Genomic DNA, 22153 nt, shown 5'->3' with positions numbered 1-22153 from the left:
CAGTGTGTTTATGACTTCAATATAGTAATTACTGTTGGGCCGTGTTGGCGATGATAAACTGCAATGTATATGGGTGTATGATATATCACATGGACTACAACACATTTGTATACAAGTCATTGCCACACTGGGTGAAATAACATTAATGTTAAAGCTGATATGGAAGACCGTATCAAAATGAACTTTAACCCTGTACAAATCACTTTAACAGACAGTTCACTAAAATCAAATAAAAACAGTAATATATAGCTGTAACACAGGATATAGTTATCACTTTTACATCTAGCAAAAATATGAACCATATGAAAATCACTGTAACAGACAGTGCAGTGGGTATAGAATAGAAACTGATGACTTTAAACAGCGAAATAAGAATAAATAAATATGCTGATATGACTTTAAAACTTTATGACCTTAAAACAGCAATTAAAGCCCCAATTTGCTGACATTACAGATGATTCAGATTTATGGATGACTATTAAGAGGCAAATTAAGCACATACTTTAATCACAATCTACACAGACGATGCACTAATGAATTGGACAGGTCATAACGTAATAAGTACTGGAGACTATACATGGATGACTGTCACATTGATGCAAATGAACTACAGTAAGTAAAAATCACTATAACAGTGTGTTGATGACTTTAGTTTAGTTTAGTTATATTAATTTTGGGATCTTTAGTATAATTGAGTGATATCCTTCCCAGACTCAACATAGTGCATGTACTGGTACAATAAAGGATGATCAGCTTTCAACACAGTTTATTGTTATACATATACCCTGATTGACACTTAAATGTACAGAAGGTCGGTAAATTGCACTCATGTTCAAGTGCATCCTCGCAATATTTATGTTAATATACGCATCATACAACAGTAGTACCGCAATTGAAATGAAAAGGTTACTCAATTTAGAGATGAATTTAAATTAATTAAACCAGAGAGCCCAAATGGTTAGTGATTCCTTGCCCACAGAAAATCATTTCTAAGCACTGTGCTTTCAATTTGACACATGTATCATTCTGAAGTTACTATGTTTACACACTTAGGTATAGAATTTTTAAGATCCATGTGCATTGACTAACAAATTTGTGAACCATGAATCACTGTATGAGTCATCAAGTTTACACATTTCACATTTTGACCTCTGGTGGCCCCAATGACCTTTGACCTCCAACAAAAGTAACAGGGTTCTTGTACTCAATACATGGGGTATCCACATGACAAGTATGAGATCCATCTAGGTTACCCTTCTTGAGATATCATGTTCACAAGGTTTTGACAGTTTGACCTTTGGTGACCCCAAATGACCTTTTACCTCCATCAACAACAATATGGTTCTTGTACTCAATTTGGGGCATCCACATGCCAAGTATGATATCCCTCTAGGTTACACTTCTGGAGATAGATGTTCACAAGCGGCATCACGCACACACACAATTATACACACACGTCACCACTATCAAGGATTCAAAATTAGGATCTAGAGTTAATCTAGAGACAATTTAAGCAAGTTCTGCTTTTGCAGATTCTTCCTTGAGAGCTCCCAAATGCCAATGGGGAGAATAATTTAATTAAACATGGTTAAAAGTGTTAAAACTAGTGACATTTCTAGCAGCCAATTAAATAGATCTTGCTTCTGGTGATTAATTATGTCAATTCCAAACTAGAAACGTAAATCATGTATGGCTGATAATCTTGCAGTTTTTCTTATAAGAACTCTTCCAATTATTTTGATACCTTGAAGGGTCTGTCAAAGCAGATATATTTAATATAATGTAAAACTTTATTAATTTCTCCATATTAGCCTGTAGACAGTAATCATAATTTAAAAAAATCATTAAAAAAATCATTAAAAAATCAAATTAAAACTTGTATTCTCTGTTGGATTCAAGTACTGGATAAACCATTCATTTAATAAGAAAACTGATTGTGTGCCAGGTGTGTTTCCTTTTTAAATGCAAACACATGCCATAATTGGCAAATTACGTTTTGAGGTACCTTGAGCTTGCCTCACCACTGCCTGGCTGAACTCAACCATGGTAAAACATAATCATGGATTGTTGGGCAGTCTGTGTGCGTGGGTGCGTTTGTTTTGCTATCTGACCAAGGACTTGAACAAAAGAATTTCAGGTCCTCGGTTGTGATTTCTAAAGAATCACCACGTCCTCGGAAGAATTCTATTGTATGGGGTATTGTTAAGGTTAGGGTACGTGGATTTGAACAATGGAAAATACAATGGGGTCCTCGGTCTGAATGTTATACAAACATGTATGGGTGTGTGTGTGTGTACAGCACATGACTACAAATGCATGGAATAACTTATACAATATTGCATCGAAAAATGCTGTGTAAAATAATCAAGCTGCAAAGATGTATAGCAGTTTTTTTTACAAAGGAACCATATTATTTTATAAGAGAGAAAATTCAAACACTTCAAAAATGCTACATGTATACACAAGATTTGAGCAATAAACATTTTGCCTGAAATGATCAACATTTAGCCAACAAGATTTATTTTGAAGTCTTGTAACCTTGAGGCTCAGGTTCAACATGTTTGAGTTTCGAGTGACAGAGTGGCTGTACATGACAACAACTGCCAAGTTTTCTACATATTTGATCAAATCATATCAAATCATTTTGCATGTGACGTATGCGAGCACCCATCGTTAACAGCAGACAATCTCTGTGAGCATGAGTCCGATTGTACGACGAACCGTCTTGTTGATTACGTAAAACTAGGTCATTACAGTTGTCTTCTTCAGTCAGGTCGTGAGAGGTCAGCCTTTAGGATTCCTTCATTATACGTAGGTCTCAATGGTTGTATGTATGTATTTTAGATCCTCCTGCAAGCAGGAACTCTTGAAGAAGCTTCATTGGCTTATCAAAGCCGCAAGCTGACCGAAGTCAGTCTCTCACATTCATATTTAACGCCCATGATTATGAATTGTCAATTGTCAACAACTCTGTAACTGGACAACATACAATAATCTTGGAGTGACTCTAACCGGGGGGGGGGGGGGGTTGTAACATACACTATGGCTCAAAGAATTGGATAATTGTTCCCAAAAAACATTATCTGTTAATTGCATCAGTCTGGACACTGAAGTTGTGCTATGTGGGAACAGCTAGCGAAAGTACATATACAGTTAAATGATCATAACTATCCACAATGATCTCTTAGTTGAATGCGAGGGTTAATTATCTGATTATGTGTGAAAAGTACATACCTTATATAGACATGTGAGAGAAAGGAAATGACTCGATTCCACTTACCTATGCCACACCTTGGACCACTGAAGCCGGCACGACAGTGACATATGACAACTTTCTGGACCTGGTCCACCTCACACGTAGCCCCATTCTGACAGCTGCTGGGAGTGCACGCTGAAGAAAATAGAAAAGTACAATTTATATATCAAAGAAAGAATAACCCAAAGGTTATAGATAGTGCTTGTCATCTTTGATCATTTACATTATAGCAATTTATGCATTATTTTAACCAGGTCGGATCATCCTCCAAACCCCAGGCTATAAATTAAATCCTTAAAATTCCTGTTTGTACTCGGGCTGTACGAAGGAGTACTAATCAAAATTTAAAACTTTGTGTATGTCACCATGGCAATTACTGCACATAGGTACATACTATACCACTATAGATCTGCAGGGATTCACTGCAACTTCAACAACTGTGTTCAAAATCATTGTAGTGAAATGTATTTTTCGTTTTTTCGTTTTTCGTATTGTTGTGTGTTATATAACATTTGGTAACTTTGTTTGACCATACCTCAAATTGTTAAGATTCAGCTGCATAATTATTTGCTCATGTTTAAACGAGAACCTTGCGTGATTGGCTTGTTGAACCCTCGTGATTTATGTTATGTAAATAGGTCCTTTTCAATGTCCTTTGATATATATTGGGCGCACACGGAAAAGGGACCACTGGCATTGGTTGCGTTTAGCCAGAACACATAAATTATATATTAAGATCTGAGATCCATGCGAAGCCAATGGAATGTAATGCCACGTAAGCAGTTGGTGATAGTGGTTGCTGGAAGTTCTCAACATTAAAGGGATAAAGAGGTATTTTGGTGTTTATATATTATAAGTTAAATGCTTTCTTCATGTGTATTTGATGGTTCATGTTTGTGCAATAGTGAAGTTTGTGTAGTTTTATTTATGCCAAAAAACAAATTATAAAAATGTTGTATTTAGTACTGTAAGTTTTCTATTTTTTGTATTTTCGATAGTTTTACGGGAGTTATAGTCATAAAACGAGTGCGGAGCTAATAAATTGCGGTGACTTTTACTTCTTGTTCGAAACCATCCGTCTTTTTGCGTCTTGCCACGACCGGTACAATCATGTTTAAAAATTCCTGCACATTACTACACAGGATGTGGCCAGTAGTAGTAGTAAGTTGAGTCTCGTCTATCCGACATGCTCTGTGATTAACCTCCGCCACGTATCACGGTCTTGTGCAAGGTTTATTGCTTCCTCGAAATTGTTAATGTTAACGTCCTTAAATTGCGACTTTATTTTTCCAAGCAAGGTAGTCCCGGGCCTTCCTACTGGTTTAGCAGTACAGTATGTCTCAATGCTTCTCTTAAAGCAACCTTTGCTGGAGCGTCCTCCTGGAGTCTTGCTACATGACCGAAAAGTCTCAATCTTCTATGTGCGACTATGGATGACCAAGGTGTTTGGTTGGTTTCATTGTAGAGCTCATCGTTTGATAACCAATTGTTATTGGTCCATCTATAATGTTGAAAATATTATGAAGTAGTCTCCTTTGAAAAGTGTCAATTTTGCGATCAAGATCCTTCGTTGTGCCCCACAGTTCGCAATTGTACAAAAAAATACTCTTTAATAAAGCCTCAAAAATCCTAAGCTTAATTTTCCGGCTTATGTTTTTGCTTTTGAAAATACTTGACAGTGTGTTGAAAGCACCGTTGGATACCAATTCTTCGGTTTATATATGTAAGGCCCTATAAAATGTCGCTTTAGCTTCATGTAGACAACATGATAATGCAATACATGTCAAATTTTCACTTCGAAATTAAGTTGTCTACATTCACCTTCTATTTTTGAAAATATTTTTGCTCAATCATCGATTTAAATATTGATATTGAAGTGATGATAGTGATCAAATTTCAAAACTGAAGTACATTCGAAATTTGCGCAAGTTTTTTTCTTTCTCTCAATTTGTCTAATTCAGACTTCCCAGTCATTTTCCACTGCCCCTCCTCACCCCAATTTTTGTGCTTTAAAAGCCACAGCAGAACTCAAGCGAACATGATCATCACATATAAGTGGCCTTTAATTATACCATTTGCTATTACTATCGAGTGATTAAACCCAAAGGGAAATTTTACATTCCTTCCTGCCGGAAAGAATTACTTTTCTTACCGTTATCATCGTTATGCTACTCTTTCTGTCACAAACAACTCCATCAAAAGGAAATGTAGACCATCCATGCCTACTGCATCTATTTTTGTACACTTCTAGAGCATGCCATCAAATTTTGTAACCATAGCAACAACATTGTCATGGACTTGCAGTACACCCTAGAGTTGCATTATCAATGGAGGTATGATGACTCTGCCAGATTATCAAGCTATCAAATTTTCATTTCCTCTCTAAGTATCGTTTAATATGGATATATCGACCGATAAAAAACAGGAGATCGTCCAAATTAAGAGGCCTAACGCTGTCAGGATTACTGTCTTAATACTTTTATCAAAACTTTTGAACCATAATGTCTCAAACTACTTTTCTGAATGTTGAGGCACTTCAGCTTTCATACTGCTGTGTTAAATTGTGTAGCAAAGGTTTCTCATACATTAGGCACTGTTTTTTCAAGAAGAAAATGTTGCAGCAGCTTCAAGATCTTGCTCAGCTAGGATGAATCAATATCATTTAAGTCCCAAAAGTCCTTACACTAGATGTACAGTGTCATTGTGTGTTGCCCTTTACAGCAACATGTATTGTATTTTAGATCCTTCTGCAAGCAGTAACTCGCGAAGAAGCCATCATTGGCTTATCAAAGCTACAAGCTGACCGAAGTCAGTCCTCTTAGATTCATATTTAATGTCCATGATTATGAATTGTCAATTGTCAACAACTCTGTAACTGGACGACATACATTAATCTTGGAGTGACTCGAACTCGGACATGGAGTCATTCTAATGAAAACTACCATTTTTTCATTGGTCGTCTGAGGCCAAGACGACTACAGTATGTCTGTTCCGATGACCAAAGTCAGCTGTGGGGGCATCAGGCAGACAACCGCTAGTTGTTTACATCCAAGTTACAGTAGATACAGTATAACTAAATAATGCATAAAGCCTTGAGTTCTATTCCCATTAAACCTATACAACTACAGTATATCTACTACAGTGTGCACATTACTCAATGTTCATTTTAAATATTACTACTCTTTTACCAAATTTGGTGTTCGGACAACCAACAAGTAAGACCAGGTTGTCCCAGGGACGACCAGGAAAAGGTCCTTACAGATTTGTCCCGACTCCCAATCCATTTTTATACTGGATACCACTCAAGAGATCTAATTGGTACACAATATATTTATAAGCAGCAATATTAAAAGTTACCAAGATTTTAATCCTACCTCAATTAATATAACATACATTTTAAAAAATAAAAAGATTTCATCCTATCTCAATTAATATAATATATAAAAAATATATATATGGAAGTTTTGGCAAACTTAAAACTTGTTTCTGGAGCCACGATATGTTTTGGGGTAAATCTGTCTTTTCCATAGGTATCAACCCTTGAAGTGACTGTAAGAAATTCTACAGTATATGTAGCTTTCAATTTATACTTCGGGGACTGCATGGGAATGCCATCTAAATAGGGAGCCATACCTGTACATGTTTTATTTTCATGAGGACTAAAAAACAGGCCCAGAAATTCAACTGTCCCCCAAATTTATGGAATAACCCGATTAGCAAAATTTTTACACTTGTGGGAAATGATCTCTAGTGATATAGGACATTTGTCTGGAGAGGGACGAAGATCATCAAAGTAATTTTTTGTACCAGTGATTTATAATGGATTTCATATTCCCACACAACTAAATTGAATTTTTAAACAAAATTTGATGGAAAAATGAAAAGGCCACACCTGTCAGATGGAAAATTCAAATCAGATTATATTTAAATACTGTCCAGAGATAAAAGCAATTTCTTATTTAGTTAGAGCTTGTTATCAGCCTTTAATACACATCTTTTACCATCAATTACACAGTCCCCTTGGGATGAGATTGTAGGCAAAAACTTACTGACAAGTTTGATCAGTTTTAATATCCCCACATTATTGGCCGGTGTACTATTTTACACAACTGAAAAATTACCTGCATGGAGATCGGCAAACACACACACAGAAAAACAAAACTAAAAACCACACACCAAAACAAAACAAGAACACACACACCAAAACAAAACAAAACAAGAACACACACACAAAAACAAAACAAAACAAAAAACATACACACAAAAACAAAACAAAACAAGAACACACACACCAAAACAAAACAAATCAAAAAACATATATACACACACCAAAACAAAACAAGAACACACACACCAAAACAAAACAAAACAAAACAAGAACACACACACAAAAACAAAACAAAACAAAAAACATACACACAAAAACAAAACAAAACAAGAGGACACACACAAAAACAAAACAAATCAAAAAACATACACACACCAAAACAAGAGCACACACAAAACAAACAAAACAAAAAAGACACACATCAAAACAAAACAAGAATTACACACACACCAAAACAAAACAAGAACACAAAAAAAAAAAATAAAAGCACACACACAAAAACAAACAAAACAAGAGCACACACAAAAACAAACAAAACAAAAAAGACACACACCAAAACAAAACAAGAACACAAAAAAAAAAAATAAAAGCACACACACAAAAACAAACAAAACAAGAGCACACACAAAAACAAACAAAACAAAAAAGACACACACCAAAACAAAACAAGAACACACAAAAAAAAAAAATAAAAGCACACACACACACAAAAACAAAACAAAACAAGAGCACACACACCCAAACAAACAAAACAAAAAAGACACACATCAAAACAAAACAAGAACACACAAAAAAAAATAAATAAAAGCACACACACACACAAAAACAAAACAAGAACACACACACACACAAACAAAACAAAAAACATACAAAACAAAACAAGAGCACACACACAAAAACAAAACAAAACAAAAAACAGACACACACAAAAACAAAACAAAACAAAAAACAGACACACACCAAAACAAACAAAACAAGAGCACACACAAAAACAAAAAAGACACACACCAAAACAAAACAAGAACACACACACCCAAACAAACAAAACAAAAAACATACAAAACAAAACAAGAGCACACACACAAAAACAAACAAAACAAAAAAGACACACATCAAAACAAAACAAGAATTACACACACACACACAAACAAAACAAAACAAAAAGCATACACACACAAAAACAAAACAAGAACACACAAAATAAAACAAATCACACACACACACACACAAAAAGAAAACAAAAACACCAACAGAAAAACTGTATCCACTCTGTCACAGCACATATATTTGATTAGCAAACATTGATAACTGTACGTATAGCTAATATAATGCTCAACTTGAAAAGAAACTGCCTGCGCCAATTATATAATAAATGTATAGGCAACAGGCAGTGTTACTTGTATAGATTCAAAGATACATGTACTATTGTATATCAAGTGGAGATCTGCTACCTACACCCTAACCCCCACCCCCCCCCCCTTCCTATTGTACCAATATGTGTTCCCGACCATATTTCTGTGTCCCTCTTACTCGCCCAGCAATCCTCCTACCCATACATGAAGTCTTGCAGTCACAGGACCAAACCTACAGTCACTTTCATCAAACCCTTTCTGGAAAAATACCATTAAAAATTCTGCATCAACTACAATAGGCAACTTGGAACTGCACAAATCTCTGACCAATTAACCTCATGAACTGTTACATCCTCTTAAGGGACATTGAGACATCTAGTTTTAGTTTTTAGAACCCTCCTTGGTACTAAAACAGCTGTTTTTCTCCTCAATTTTTTTTTTCAATCTAGACTGTCATAGTGAATAGCTATGACAACAATATAATAATATAGCTTCAAAAGGAAATGTGGCTGCAAGCACAATGTGCAGACAGTATTTATAGCACAGTATGCTGTGTTGACCCTATTTATGCCAGATTTTCAAAAATATGTCCACTTTTGGTCAAAATTCTTTATATAACTGTTTTAGTACCACCCTGGAGGAAAGTTTGTGTGTTCAGAAAGAATGTCAGTTAACCATGTGGAGAGTAAATACCTCCAGTAAAGTACTTTTGCATTTTATAGCATGCTATAATTTGTGACCTATACAGACTATCATTAAGTACGGTGGCAATTTAGTGCTCTAAGCTGTCATCTATATTAGGCACGCAACCTCTTGCCTGATGCATGAGTGTTCAGTATTTCAAATCAAAGAATTTCAAGCAAAAACTATAAACAATCAATAGTTTGAAATAATTAACAGAATCCTACAGCTACAAATTTTTAAAATTAATTTTTTTAACTTGAACGTGTACAGTACTAGTGTACTGGTCGTCTTCTGTGTTAATATCGCATCTGAATTTATATTTTATCCAATCCATGCATATGCATTTACCTCTATGCAAATCAGTACAATATCATGATATGTCCGACTTCAATTTAGCTGCACAGTGAAATTGTATTTATTTATTCTGTGCATTTATAAGACTTAGAGCTGGTAATTAACTTTGTGACTTATTGGTACCATGCATGGTTTCCCACAATAGGTTTTGATGTAAGGTTCATGCCTAAATGTCATCTTGTGATGTCATCTCTATCCAATTGTCCATATAGCAAGGAGTGACAAGAAAGGGGTCAGAGGGATAAAGCCCAGGGGCCAGGCCCGCAAGTCATTTAGGGAGGGACCTAGGAAAATATGCCATATAAAGAGATGGGCTTTCCATTTTTATTAGTTATATACTTCAAAACTAAAAACGAAGAGTACATAAAGTGGGTCAAGTGAAATTCATTGCCCTCGAGGTACGGATGGATTCTCTCCATTTACAGATGTGTTCTCAAGTTTAACATAATGTCGGTAGTGACATCTAGCATCTAACCAGCGCTGGATTATCCATATAGGCAGATGGGGTAATTGGGCCTATTATTGAAATCTAAGGTCAGGTATAGGGGGTAGCAAACCTCAAGGGACCTCCACAAAACACATCCAAGACAATACAGTCAAGATTGGCCATCTAGTACTTTAACAGAGGTTCACATGTTCATTATATTCACTCTTGCTCAGTTAATGCTGCAGGTCAGTTTACATAAGTGACAAAAAAACAGATTTCCTCCTCGGCAAACTGTTTACATACATTAATGCCAATCGTGTTAAATAGAACTTAATCGGCCAGACAGTTAATATATAGAGTAAACTCCAATAAGAGCAACTACTTTGTGAAGCTTGAACATTGATTATGCAACTTTTTTTTTTCCTAATTTTTTTTTTAGAAATAGTGCAATTTGAGGAAAGATGAGGAAAGATTGAATAATTTCAATTATCCATTAAATATTTCCATTTTGTTTTTAACAAATAATCTTAACAAATATATTCACTTTACTAGCAGTACCCATACCAGGGCTGGTGGATCAAGGATAAAGTGGATAAAGGAGGTGGCATATATTAGAAGCAATGAAATGTTAGAATCTGGAAAGACGTGGGTAGTAATGCCCCAAATTTGTTTGCAGACGCCACAATTGCTCAAATGTTAAAGACTGTACCTACATTTCCAGGTCAATAACCTCCAAAATTTGTCCCAACACCTTTAAGAGGATCGATTAAGATAAAAAACTTTTATTCAGATGTCAGTGCTCAGGGAATTTTGCACAAAAAAAAAAAAAGCTAGGCCAAGTGAGATCGTCTAAAAGAGGAATTTAGGGTGAATTGTAGTCTTGATATGTTATATTAACCCCCTCCTAAACCATTCTGCCCCCTCCCCACCCTAAGAAATAGAAATTTGCTAGGAAAGTTAATTTCTGCGGTTCAGACCGCCAAAAATCAGCTTTGGCTTTCATCCGATTGACGACCAAATGGCTGTTTACATCGAATTCAGATTGCATCGTAACTAAACAACCCCATATAAGGAAAAATTTATCACAACCGATCCCTTTCGAGATCTACTGAAATAAAACAAACATAGTATTAACAGGCCTGTGATCCACCTAAAGGGGAACTCTAAAGGGGAACTTTGCTGGTCCAAAGCTCAGGTGTTCCTTTCACCTACACATCTCTGATACATGCATGTAGTGTACATACTGTACATATTGGGTGCATTTTGTGCACACAACCACATTTGCTGTTCCAAATGATAATGAAGACCTGGTTTATCAAAGCACAACCAGAATATAAAAAATCCTTAAAAATTTGCCATGATTTGTTTTAAGACTGATAAAAGTGAGTGAATTGAATCCAGCTGACTTTTACCAACGTCCATATTTCATTACTTTGGACATAACAGTATAAATATTAATATGCCGTGATATCTACCACCCATGGAAGATTAATTTATTCACACAATTAAATCCCAGCCATGTAGAGACAACTCAATAATTTAGCAGTTTCTGAGCGTCATGGTTTATCTCTTAACATATCTCTTCAAATATATATGAAGAACATTGATCATAAAAAACTTGAAAAATCCCCATAGATCTTATATAATCTCCGTACAAATGGTTTCTCGTAAAACTCCCTTGCAGGACTATTGAAAGTACTGTCGTAAACTTTTCCCAGGTTTCTCTTTGAAGTTGTCAACATTATTTTAAATATTTATTATAACATTTGAGAGAGACATACAATTTGACAGACTTTTAACTGTTTTGATGGATGATGCTGCTTAAGGTGAGGAAAAGAATGAAATGTTACAGGACTGATTGGATATTTTTTAAATCTATTTTTCACAAATTCAAAGCAACAAAAATGGGACTGTTTGGCATTAAATTCATGAGGTGAAGGAATTTATTACAATGGCTAGTTGGATAATTTGTCTTAGTCTCCCACTATGCAAGCACATTTTTTGTTACCTGTGTGTTTGTTTTTGATATTTTTCATGTGTATGTGGGTTTTTTTTGTTTTTTTTTTGGGGGGGGGGGGCTGCTTTGCTGGATCAGGGCAACATTCTCAACAATGTAAGGCTTTACACTGAGAGAACATCATTTTTCTTTGGCTACACTTTTATTACAAGTTTTACACAGAGATTTGGATTTGTCGTAATTTTGACAAAACTAATTAACTATCATACTTCACAATGAAATTACTTGCAAGGTTACATTTTGTGATAAAACCTAACATAACAACTTAACTGTATTAAGCGACTTTCTTTGTATGCACATTTTATAAGTCATGGACAAACTGTAAATGTGAGTAAACTGTAATATGAGTAAATGTGTATTTTTTTCAGTTTTATGGAAATGAGCTAATACACATCTACAGTATAGATTTTGATGCTACCCTTTTCTGTATATTAGTAGGTAGGTTATACAACCACATATCACCTTTCTCAGAGTTCATTTAGGTAAGAGGACACTTTCTGCTTAAAGCCTGTTTTCAAATTATGACAATTTAGAATATACGTGAGCAACCGATATGTTTGACATTCATGAGGATCTACATAAAACAAATTAAACAATCATCTCATATTTTCTTTCTTTGCTAAGGTCTGATGGACATTATGTATATACATGGTCTACTTAGGAAACAGAAAGCTACCAAATCCCTGAGTGAAAGAATTAGCAATTTACCAAAAGGAGTCCAAAGTCATAAAAGATAAAATGTAACATGTTGGAATCAGATCACAAATGTGCATCTGCCCTATAGAATCTGACAGCTTGTCACTGCTTTCGAATTTAAAATAATTATGCTTTGCAAATTCCACGCGGTTTAGCCGATTAATTCAGCTCGTTACATAAAAAGATATCGGAATTTTAACATTATCTCTATAGCTCATGATTAAGTCGAACCCCTGATATACAGATGAATAACACAGAGTACAGACTATATTTAATACAGTGATCTTAAAATGATAATTGCCCATTTAAGATAGGGGGAAATAAGGGGGGAGGAGGGGAGAGGAGGATAAAAAAGGATTGAAAGAAGGAGTTGTGGAACTACACATTAGTTCACTTTCTGTCATCCGAACACCATGTTAGTCCAAACCACTCTGGGAGAGGATCATTGCCATGTGCACAGTTAAGAGTGTTTTATAATTATTTACAGGAAAAGAAAAATAATCCTTACCTTGACCAGAAGCTACAGATATAAATACAAGACTAAGAAAGGCAATAGTCCAGTATATCTTATTCCAGGTATTATTTCCAGAAGGCGACATGTTGAATGGAACAGCGCTACCCAATTTATGTCCAAGTAATCATGGTTACACCATGCACTCAACTATAAAACTGACTTTCAGCATGTCACCCCCCTATACACCAACCACCGCTCAGCAAAAGTTTTCTTGACACAAATTTCTGGTCCTTTTCTTTCTGAAGGTGCAAAGTGCAAATATTTGCACTGTTTGTATCATTGGAAGGTGACAAAACATCCTGACATTTCTCTCCCTTGGATAGGATAACTTCTATTATGAGACATTATCAAAACAAGGTTGAATAATACAGAAAGGGTACAATGGCTCCATACACAGAAATACAACAAAGCAACAACAAAAAATAAGGAAGGTAACTGCACACCTTGACGCTTCACATATAGTGTAGTAGCTTGGTCCCATTGTGTTTTTCCCTTGCAGATACAAATTCACACTGGTGTGGAATCAATAGCTGGTCACAATGATTTGATTATTGAGGGGCCATATTACAACTAGAGGAGTACAAAAGCTATTCAATAGAACACAATGAAAAGACTTGCAGTTATATGTTGTTGTATAGGAGTGGTTAAGTTTTATAAAAAGCTGGTGTTCATATAACAGGGGATGATGAATCAATGCATCGATAAAAAATTATCAGCGTTAATGGGGTATTAAGGTAGGACATACAAAAGGAATTATTGTTGTGGTTAACTTATACAGTATCTGATTTTTTTTAATTTTTTATTTCTATGCAAAACTGGCAAACTATTGTGGTTAAATTTAAAGTGCAGTTGTAAGACTGACTGGTAAAACCAATATGTCTGTCATATTTAGAAGAATAAGATATTTAAGTTATAAAGAACGAGGTACTGTATATTAAAAAGTAAAATTTCAAAAGTTTTTTATGAATCAATTGATCATGCATATACGCATGAATTTACAAATGACGAGCTTTAAAATGTGGAAATAAAGGGGTTGCAAATAGAAATATCCAGAGTAATGCAGATGTAGAGTGGGGGTGGGGAGGGGAGTGGGTTGGGTGGGTGGGTGGGGGAGGGAGGGAGGGATGGATGGATGGAAGAGGGTTGAGGAGTGGGAAATGAAAAGGGTGTCAAATGCTTGTTAAAAAATAACTAAAAAACAACACATTTACTGAGCAAAACTAATTGTCTGCTCTCCTCTTGCAGTAATTTTGTAAAACATAATTGACAATGAAAGTTTACAAGTCGGTCATTTCAACAAGGGAACCACATATATTATCATTTTGGCTTCTCCAGGAAACATGAAAATTATATACATAGAGGGAAATGTTCATGTTGACTCTAACATCTAAAGATCAAATTAAATGTTAACTCACTTTCCTCTCCAGGGGCCTCCAACCTCCCCCCCCCTCCTTTACCCCATCCCTTTTCAGAGGGCTACAGAGATGCAATGTACCCATTGATCAGTTCATTTCTATTTCATCCAGGAGGATATACTTGCCCTCTCTCATCCTCGCCCCTCCCCCCCTCCCCCCTCCCATCCCTCCCCCACAGAACCCAGGTTCAGGGACACAAAGAGACACAAAGTGAATCCATGCTATATTGGAATGATCAGAACATTCTTATTTCAAGTGTGTGAAAATGTAAGTTTCTCCAAATTATGGACTGCCAAAAGAATTTAATACATAGGTACTGTACAGAGCTCAATGATTTTCTGTTACATGTGTAGTACTTTGTTTAAATTGATAATCTGTTACAAAGCCACATATATGCTTCACCTGCAATGTCTACATGCAGTCTTTAACATTATCCGGGCGGGACTGAATTTTGAAGACATGTGGAATTAAGTTGACAGTATCGTAAATTTTAACTTGAAAAAAAAATGCCCAATAGTCAAGTCTACTTGAAGATCCAGTGGACAACAAATTTTCTAATCGCCAGTTTTCATTATAGCAGTAGAAACAAGGGCGGCGGAAGCACTTTTAATCTGGGGGGGCACCAACGTCGAAGGGCACTTTGCAGAAATTCGATTGGACTGATGCAGCCTGATATTTAGTACCCTGTATAACTCTTATTGTATTATCTTATTTGCGTATGCACATCACTCCATCAACGCAACCCCCCCCCCCCCCTCCGCAAGGAAACAATGCATACTAGCACTGCAATATCTAATGTGCAAATTGGGAAAGAAGGAAAAAGACAAAATGAGGTGAAATCATTATAAAGTCCAAGTCCCTGCACACGCGATCGATAAATGCATGAAAGCAAATGAAATATGTCAAAATACTGAAAGAAAAATACTTTTCTATGTGTTTTTCAATGGTTAAACTGATATTATCATGATCATTATTATTGTAACGACTTTGCCAATAATTCTAACCAATTTGGAAGGGTTATAACACGGCAAATGATTGTATGTTATTGGCATGCGATGTAATAACCAACGCATACCTATATGATATGCACATTAACGTGTTGAACGCGCGCGTAGCGCGCGAAAAATTTTGCTAATATTTTTCGGGCAAGTCGTTACAGCCCCCCCCCCCCCCCAATCAAATTGGGCTCCTACGCCTGTGGTAGTAAACATTTAAAACTTCCCGAAATATTTCATTCGACATGGGTTTCGCTTTGTAAACTCTTTATTTATTTAGAAATTTTCATGTAGAAAAAGGGCACATTTTTAACCTGAGGAAAAGTGGGGGGGCACGTGCCCCCTGTGCCCCCCCGGTTCCGCCGCCCTTGAGTAGAAATATACATTACGCCCTATATTGTCCCTCAAACAAGGGTACAGTGCGGTATATATTGCTAAACTTCTGTTACTGGCGTTCAGACTGATGGGTGTAATTTTTTCTTAAATCCTTAATACAAGAATAGTTAAAAGGAAATTCCAATCTGAGCACATATAACTTGTCTTCTGGCCTTTTTAATTCATTAATTTAGTAAAGTTAAGTTGTTGTATCTTGTGCAGAATGCTGTAAGCACAAGATGCACAAATATCACGATAGGCCTGTGTTAAGGCTTGTACAGGACATGATCTACAAAGAGCAGTGTTACTAGTTCTTGCTACTATCATGTAATTTATAACCCGGGAGCTGGAACTGTTTGTTTGTACGTATTTTAGATCCTCCTGCAAGCAGGAACTTGCAGCAGGCTGACCGAAGTTAGTCTCTTAGATTCATCTTTAACGTCCATGCCTATGAATTGTCTACAGCTCTATAACTGGACGACATACATTATTCTTAGAGTGACTCCAACTCAGGACCTTTTGATTGAAAGAAACCGGCGTTAACCACTGAGCTTACACTACTACTCATACAGTACAGTGGCCTTGTATACAACAAGCATGAGATTCAAACACATTAGATTGTGTTACTTCAAGTGGCAAATTATAGTGTTTGCTACAGTTGTTTCCAATGAGTTGACTTAATTTCACCTGAGATTTCCAATTCTTGCCTTCGGAGTACAAACAGTGCCAGGATTTGAGGAATGTACAATTATTTAGAAGGGAGCATTGAAGTGCACCAAAGCTGGTTTTACACCTAAGCCGAAGGTTAACCTCCGGCTTAGGTGTAAAACCATAAATTTGTAAATACTTTAAAAACCATCATCAAGGAAGCAGTAGTGCTGAAGGGTATGGATCAAAGGCATTTGAAGTCCGGGGATGGGGATCGGGGTGGGGAGATATTGGACGGTACAGCGATGCTCAGCGGTGTTGAAAATGTCCTCTATGGGAGTACCACACCCACATGAAGATTACCGACTGCCATGAAAATTATTGGGGTCATCCCCACCCCTATCCTCACTCTCCACCCAGGGTTTAAAACTCTTTTTTAAAGTGACTTTAGGGTATATAGTCAGAAGGTCCATCTGACATCCATAGTATAGAATGCCAAATCTATTGTTTAATATTACACAATTCGATTATGATCCGTACACATAAAGAGCCAAAGTTAGGCAGAACCTCAAAAGCTGAAGGCACCACACAGCTACTGTTGTTCTAAGTAATGTGAACTAAATGAATTAACTTTTAAAGTTTTATGCACACACAGGGACCATATCTTATCAGCAGCTTCTAAATTTGTCATCATTTTCAAGCGGTTCAGTTTCCATACAAGACTAATCTAGGTAGGATCTGCATATTCCATTCTGCTGACCATCAATCTATTGAAATGATCATTTCTCTTTTCCAAATTTCTTGCCAAAGCATATACAGTATGCTACAAAACTTGGTCAAGCCCACATTTATGTGACCCTACTCATACTGTACTCAAAGAGTATGTGCACTAAATACCAAATTCGTTAATTTAATTTAACCCTTTATGTACAGGCTGTAGACCTATCTACATGCCTGTCCCAGTTCCTTAGACTGACTGGCATTAGCCAGAAGGGCCAGGGGGCATACAGTTGTTGTAGGCCTACTATAGACTAGCCAAGGCCAGGCTACACCCAAAGCACGCATAAACACATATTTCTGATCCAAACACACAGATTTGGGGAGAATATTGAGGAAAATGTGAGTGGAAAAACTTCTGCCCATGAACGAAACTTGAATCCCCATGTACCGTACAGACTTCCAAGTTGTAAAGTTATGGCCTAACTCTGGTCAGTATGTGATACTACCTTGTCGCTCCAAGTCCAAGCGTAGATTAGGCCTACGACTAGTACTTTTTGACATACGTTGGCATGTACTCTGACAGAAGAAGTTACCATATCAACTCCAACTTCCAAGGACATCATGTATTATATTTCTGTACAGCATAGGACTATATAGCCACTGCTTTGTTACTTGAGTGGCTTGGGCCACTGGGATACCATATTTTGTACATTTGCACACACAACGAATGGGTACAGGTTCCGTAACCCATTAGCTTTCAAATGGTGTAGTAACCATATGGTAAATCAAGGTCGAAAAGCCGTACTACACTAACAATATTCTCTCCCAGACGTTGTCCAAGCGGTCAGGTGTAATATGGAACGCCGAAAGACAGTGACTTGCTGAAAATGATATGAAAGTTATTTGCATTATCAGATACAAGCTGGCTAACCATACAGTATTCATTTACCAACCAATATAGCGTTATCCATGTATGCCTATTCGGTTGACTAATCATTTGAAATAGAGGAAAGTTTATTCACTAAATACAAGCGAGTACAGTACTAACAAGAACAAGTCCGGGCTCATTAAGACTTCATGTATGTATAGAACCGTCTCTGTCTTCACTTCCTGCACTACAGGGGCGCAACCACATGTTTGCGTACTGGGTGGGTGGCAGGGTGGGTGGGGTGGGGAGTTTATCCTCACTGGTGAAAATTTCGATAAAATTGGAGGGGTGTTTATCATAGATGCAAAATGGTGCTATATCATTTGCGAATAAGGATTCGATGTTGAAGAATTTTCGAATGCTTAGGCTACGGGATCGTATTTACATTGTATATGCTATATTGATGTACTGTGCAGCACTGAGGATTTTTTGTAATATTCTGTCAGCCCCCTATACCGTGGTTGTGGCCCTGCTCCGGTTACTGCCCGGCCCGGCCCCTCCCGTCCACTGTAAACTCACCTTCATCGAAGAAGTTACTCAACGAGGGATTTAAGGGCCCTTCAAGTTCATCATGTCAGTATACTTTGCTGCCCGTATACGGACGGTGTAAGGCCTAGCCTGTTCAATGGACTAGCTATAATGCCGTCTATATATCATGTAGACCTATCATAGGCTACACAGTAATCGGGGATAAATTAGAATGATTTCGTGTGGATAGATGTCAGCTAAAACCGTCCAATGTTAGGATTACTGAAATAGTGCTGAAAGTTCAGATAAATGTCTCGTCCAGAACTACCACAATGACGATTTTTTTTTCTCACGACCTTTCAGATTGGGAGTTCACTATATTTTTAACCATTGCAAAAGCAGGCTAATTATATCGAGTTCTCGGAAACACAGATGTTTTATTCCAGAATCAATGAAAGCATGATTCCGCACAAGAACACTTATTACATGTTAAACGTCGAGTATACTCGTCAATGGTACTGCTTCAGTGTGTTTTTCTTTTCATGGATATATGAAGAAACGAGAAATCCAGTGGTACATGCCGCACTCAAAGTTAATGTCAACTACCGTATATGACTTTGCCCTCACCCTCACCAGACGCGTAGCAAAGGGGGGGCGAAGGTGGCAACCCCCCCCCCTTGAGCATATTTTTTATGATTTCGCTAGTAATTTCAAAATAGAAAATGCTTAGATGCAACTTAAAAGGCCTGGGAAGTGCCATTTCCAGCGATCTGGGAGGCATTTCGGCCAAAATACTCTTGTACTCTTCGCGCCAACTTATGGTGGCGCTACGCTTAGATTAGATAGTTTGCCTACAGGATTCGCCCCTCCGTTGGCTACTCGCCTGACCTTCACCTTCGCCCTGCAAGGAAAAGATAACCGTATAACGTTCATACCATTAATTATACACGCATTCATTTATTTTTTTCTAACTTTCGTCATTTTACTGCGTTATATATTTACATGCCCTTAACACATGCGTGCATTGCACCGTGTTGCAGTGGCGTCGCCAAGGGGGGGGGGCCAGGGGGGCACGTGCCCCCCTGGAAAACCTAGTGCCCCCCCGGGTGCCCCCCATCTGAGATTTGGGTTGGTAAAAAAATATATATATATTTTGTTATATTCAACTCCCATCATCTGAGTTGGTTTTTCATAAGGACAAAGAAGCACAGTAATTCGTATTTTCTTCAAATGAGCTGCGAAAAAATGAACAAGTTTATCCTTGAACGTCGGGTATCGAAGTCGTAACCCGCGCCATCACAACAGGTGTCGATATTTACATTGAATGTGTCAGTGCTCACGCCATATACCAGCGGATATACAAGTCCGCTTCGCGAGCTACATGACTGTGAGAAGGGAGGGTACTGCAATATGTTGCCTTGGTCTGAGGTTGACAGGTTAGGAGCTGACGATATGTGAGAATGTGAGGGTCCGCAGGCACCATACTTGCCTATATTTGTGGACCCATATATTAACCCTGTTGTGTAAGGGGTGCAGAGGTCATTTGAGGTCAGATGCTTGTAGGAACAAATGGCGAATGTTCACACCTGCATACTGAGCCATACTCGATGTGTGATCAAACTTTGGATTGCATGGTGAGATCCCTGATAGGAGCCAATAACGATGCTGGAACCTGTTACATCTTAATAGATAATGGGCGAAAACGAGAAGGACAAGAAAGGAGTCGGGGTCATGCACACATTAATTCAACAAATGTAGCTTCTATTGATAGGGTTAGGCATAATATCGACAGCATGTGGTTCATATCCTCCGCAAAATTCTGCGCCTTGTTAAAATCATTACCTCAAAAAGAGCAATTTCTGGAGATATCTTCAGATCGAATTTAGCATCAAATGTGGCAGCATTTTGCATCTAGCCCATCCTCCGTATGCGAAAATTTTCCAAAGGGGAGGGGGGGCAGTGGCGGCGGAACCGGGGGGGCTTGGGGGCTTGCAATCTGAGAAATTGCAGGCTTGAGACCCATATTTTAGGGCTAGGTATTCGCAGCATAAAACACTCGGGAAGTGCCGTTTCCGGCCATCTGGGGGTTTGAAAAACCCAAAATTTTCTTGTACGCTCCGCGCCAACCGATGGTGGCGCTCCGCTTAGATAGTCTCTACACATTAGTCCCCCCCCCCCAATAATTTTCCCGTTCCGCCGCGCCTGGAGGGGCACCCCCTCCCCTTAGACCCCTCCCCAGGACGTTGATCCGTATCCACCTAAGTGCCCCCCCATCAAATGCTGGTGCCCCCCTGTGCCCCCCCAGACTGAAAAGTCTGGTGACGCCACTGCCGTGTTGTCTTAAAAAAAATCTGCTGGTCGGCCTATACCATATTCGATAATAATGAGAAGAAAACATGATACAGTTACGCGAATTTAAGTCTATCGTGATCGGCTGAGAGAAACTATACTGCATACAGGTGTGCAAATTCCTGAAAGTAAAACCTTATTTTGTGATATACAAAATGTTCTTTATTGTGTACTTAATGTTGGAGATAGGTTCCTATACTCAAGGTTGTGGGGAAATGTTTATGCTTCAGTAATAATTAATCGAAGAAGAGAAAATGAAACTGTTGTAATAAATCACAAACATGTAATACTCAAAATATAACTACTCATTGAGTACATATAATACTCAATGTAACGCTGACTTTATGTTTATTTATAATGCACGGCCCCGTAAGTAACTTATACTTCTCTTCACTTTGTATAACATATCCCATTATGTGTGTTCAGGGAGTTGTTCTGGTGTGTTTATATCACGTACCGTACTGCTTGACACTATGTCTATAAATATATAATTAATCAGGCATACACTGGAAGGTGATACTAGAGCAGATTAATTCAGCTTAACTTCCACCCTGCCTGCTATCAACACATCGTTAAAAACCTGCTGTTCTCTTCATGCGTACATTTCTATAGTAATATGGTATAGAAAGGAATTATGCTTCAGTCCAAAGAAGTAGTTCCTTTTAACAATAAAACCCATCGCGCCTACATTGAACATAGAAACGCTATATACCGCCCTTGGGTTGCCTCACAGCGGGGCAGTTAGGGCCCCAAAATGCAGGCGCGTAGCCAAGGGGGGCGAAGGGGGCAGCCGCCCCCCCCCCCCGCCCCTTGAGCATATATTTTTTTTTAAATTTTTTAATGTTTT

At 37.6% G+C, this 22153-nt stretch overlaps 1 protein-coding gene across 2 annotated transcripts in view; it reads right to left on the bottom strand.

Moving 5' to 3' along the window:
* Positions 1-18331, bottom strand: part of LOC139968922 (cadherin-23-like) — a 120832-nt gene extending 102501 nt beyond the window's left edge. The window contains exons 1-2 of one of the 2 annotated variants that reach the window (XM_071973544.1): positions 18068-18331; positions 3281-3391 (exon numbers count right to left, since the gene is read on the bottom strand). In XM_071973544.1, coding sequence (XP_071829645.1) covers positions 3281-3391; positions 18068-18122 — 166 coding nt within the window. In that variant the 5' untranslated portion in view covers positions 18123-18331. Of the gene's footprint in view, positions 1-3280; positions 3392-13402; positions 13917-18067 lie in introns of those variants that run through there. The other variant, XM_071973543.1, reaches the window with a different exon arrangement.
* Positions 18332-22153: the final 3822 nt, after the last annotated feature.

Source organism: Apostichopus japonicus, chromosome 6 (assembly GCF_037975245.1).
Source record: "Apostichopus japonicus isolate 1M-3 chromosome 6, ASM3797524v1, whole genome shotgun sequence".
Taxonomy (NCBI): Eukaryota; Metazoa; Echinodermata; class Holothuroidea; order Aspidochirotida; family Stichopodidae; genus Apostichopus; species Apostichopus japonicus.
Note: the sequence above shows the minus strand (reverse complement) of the source record. Positions and strands in the feature narration are given on the sequence as shown.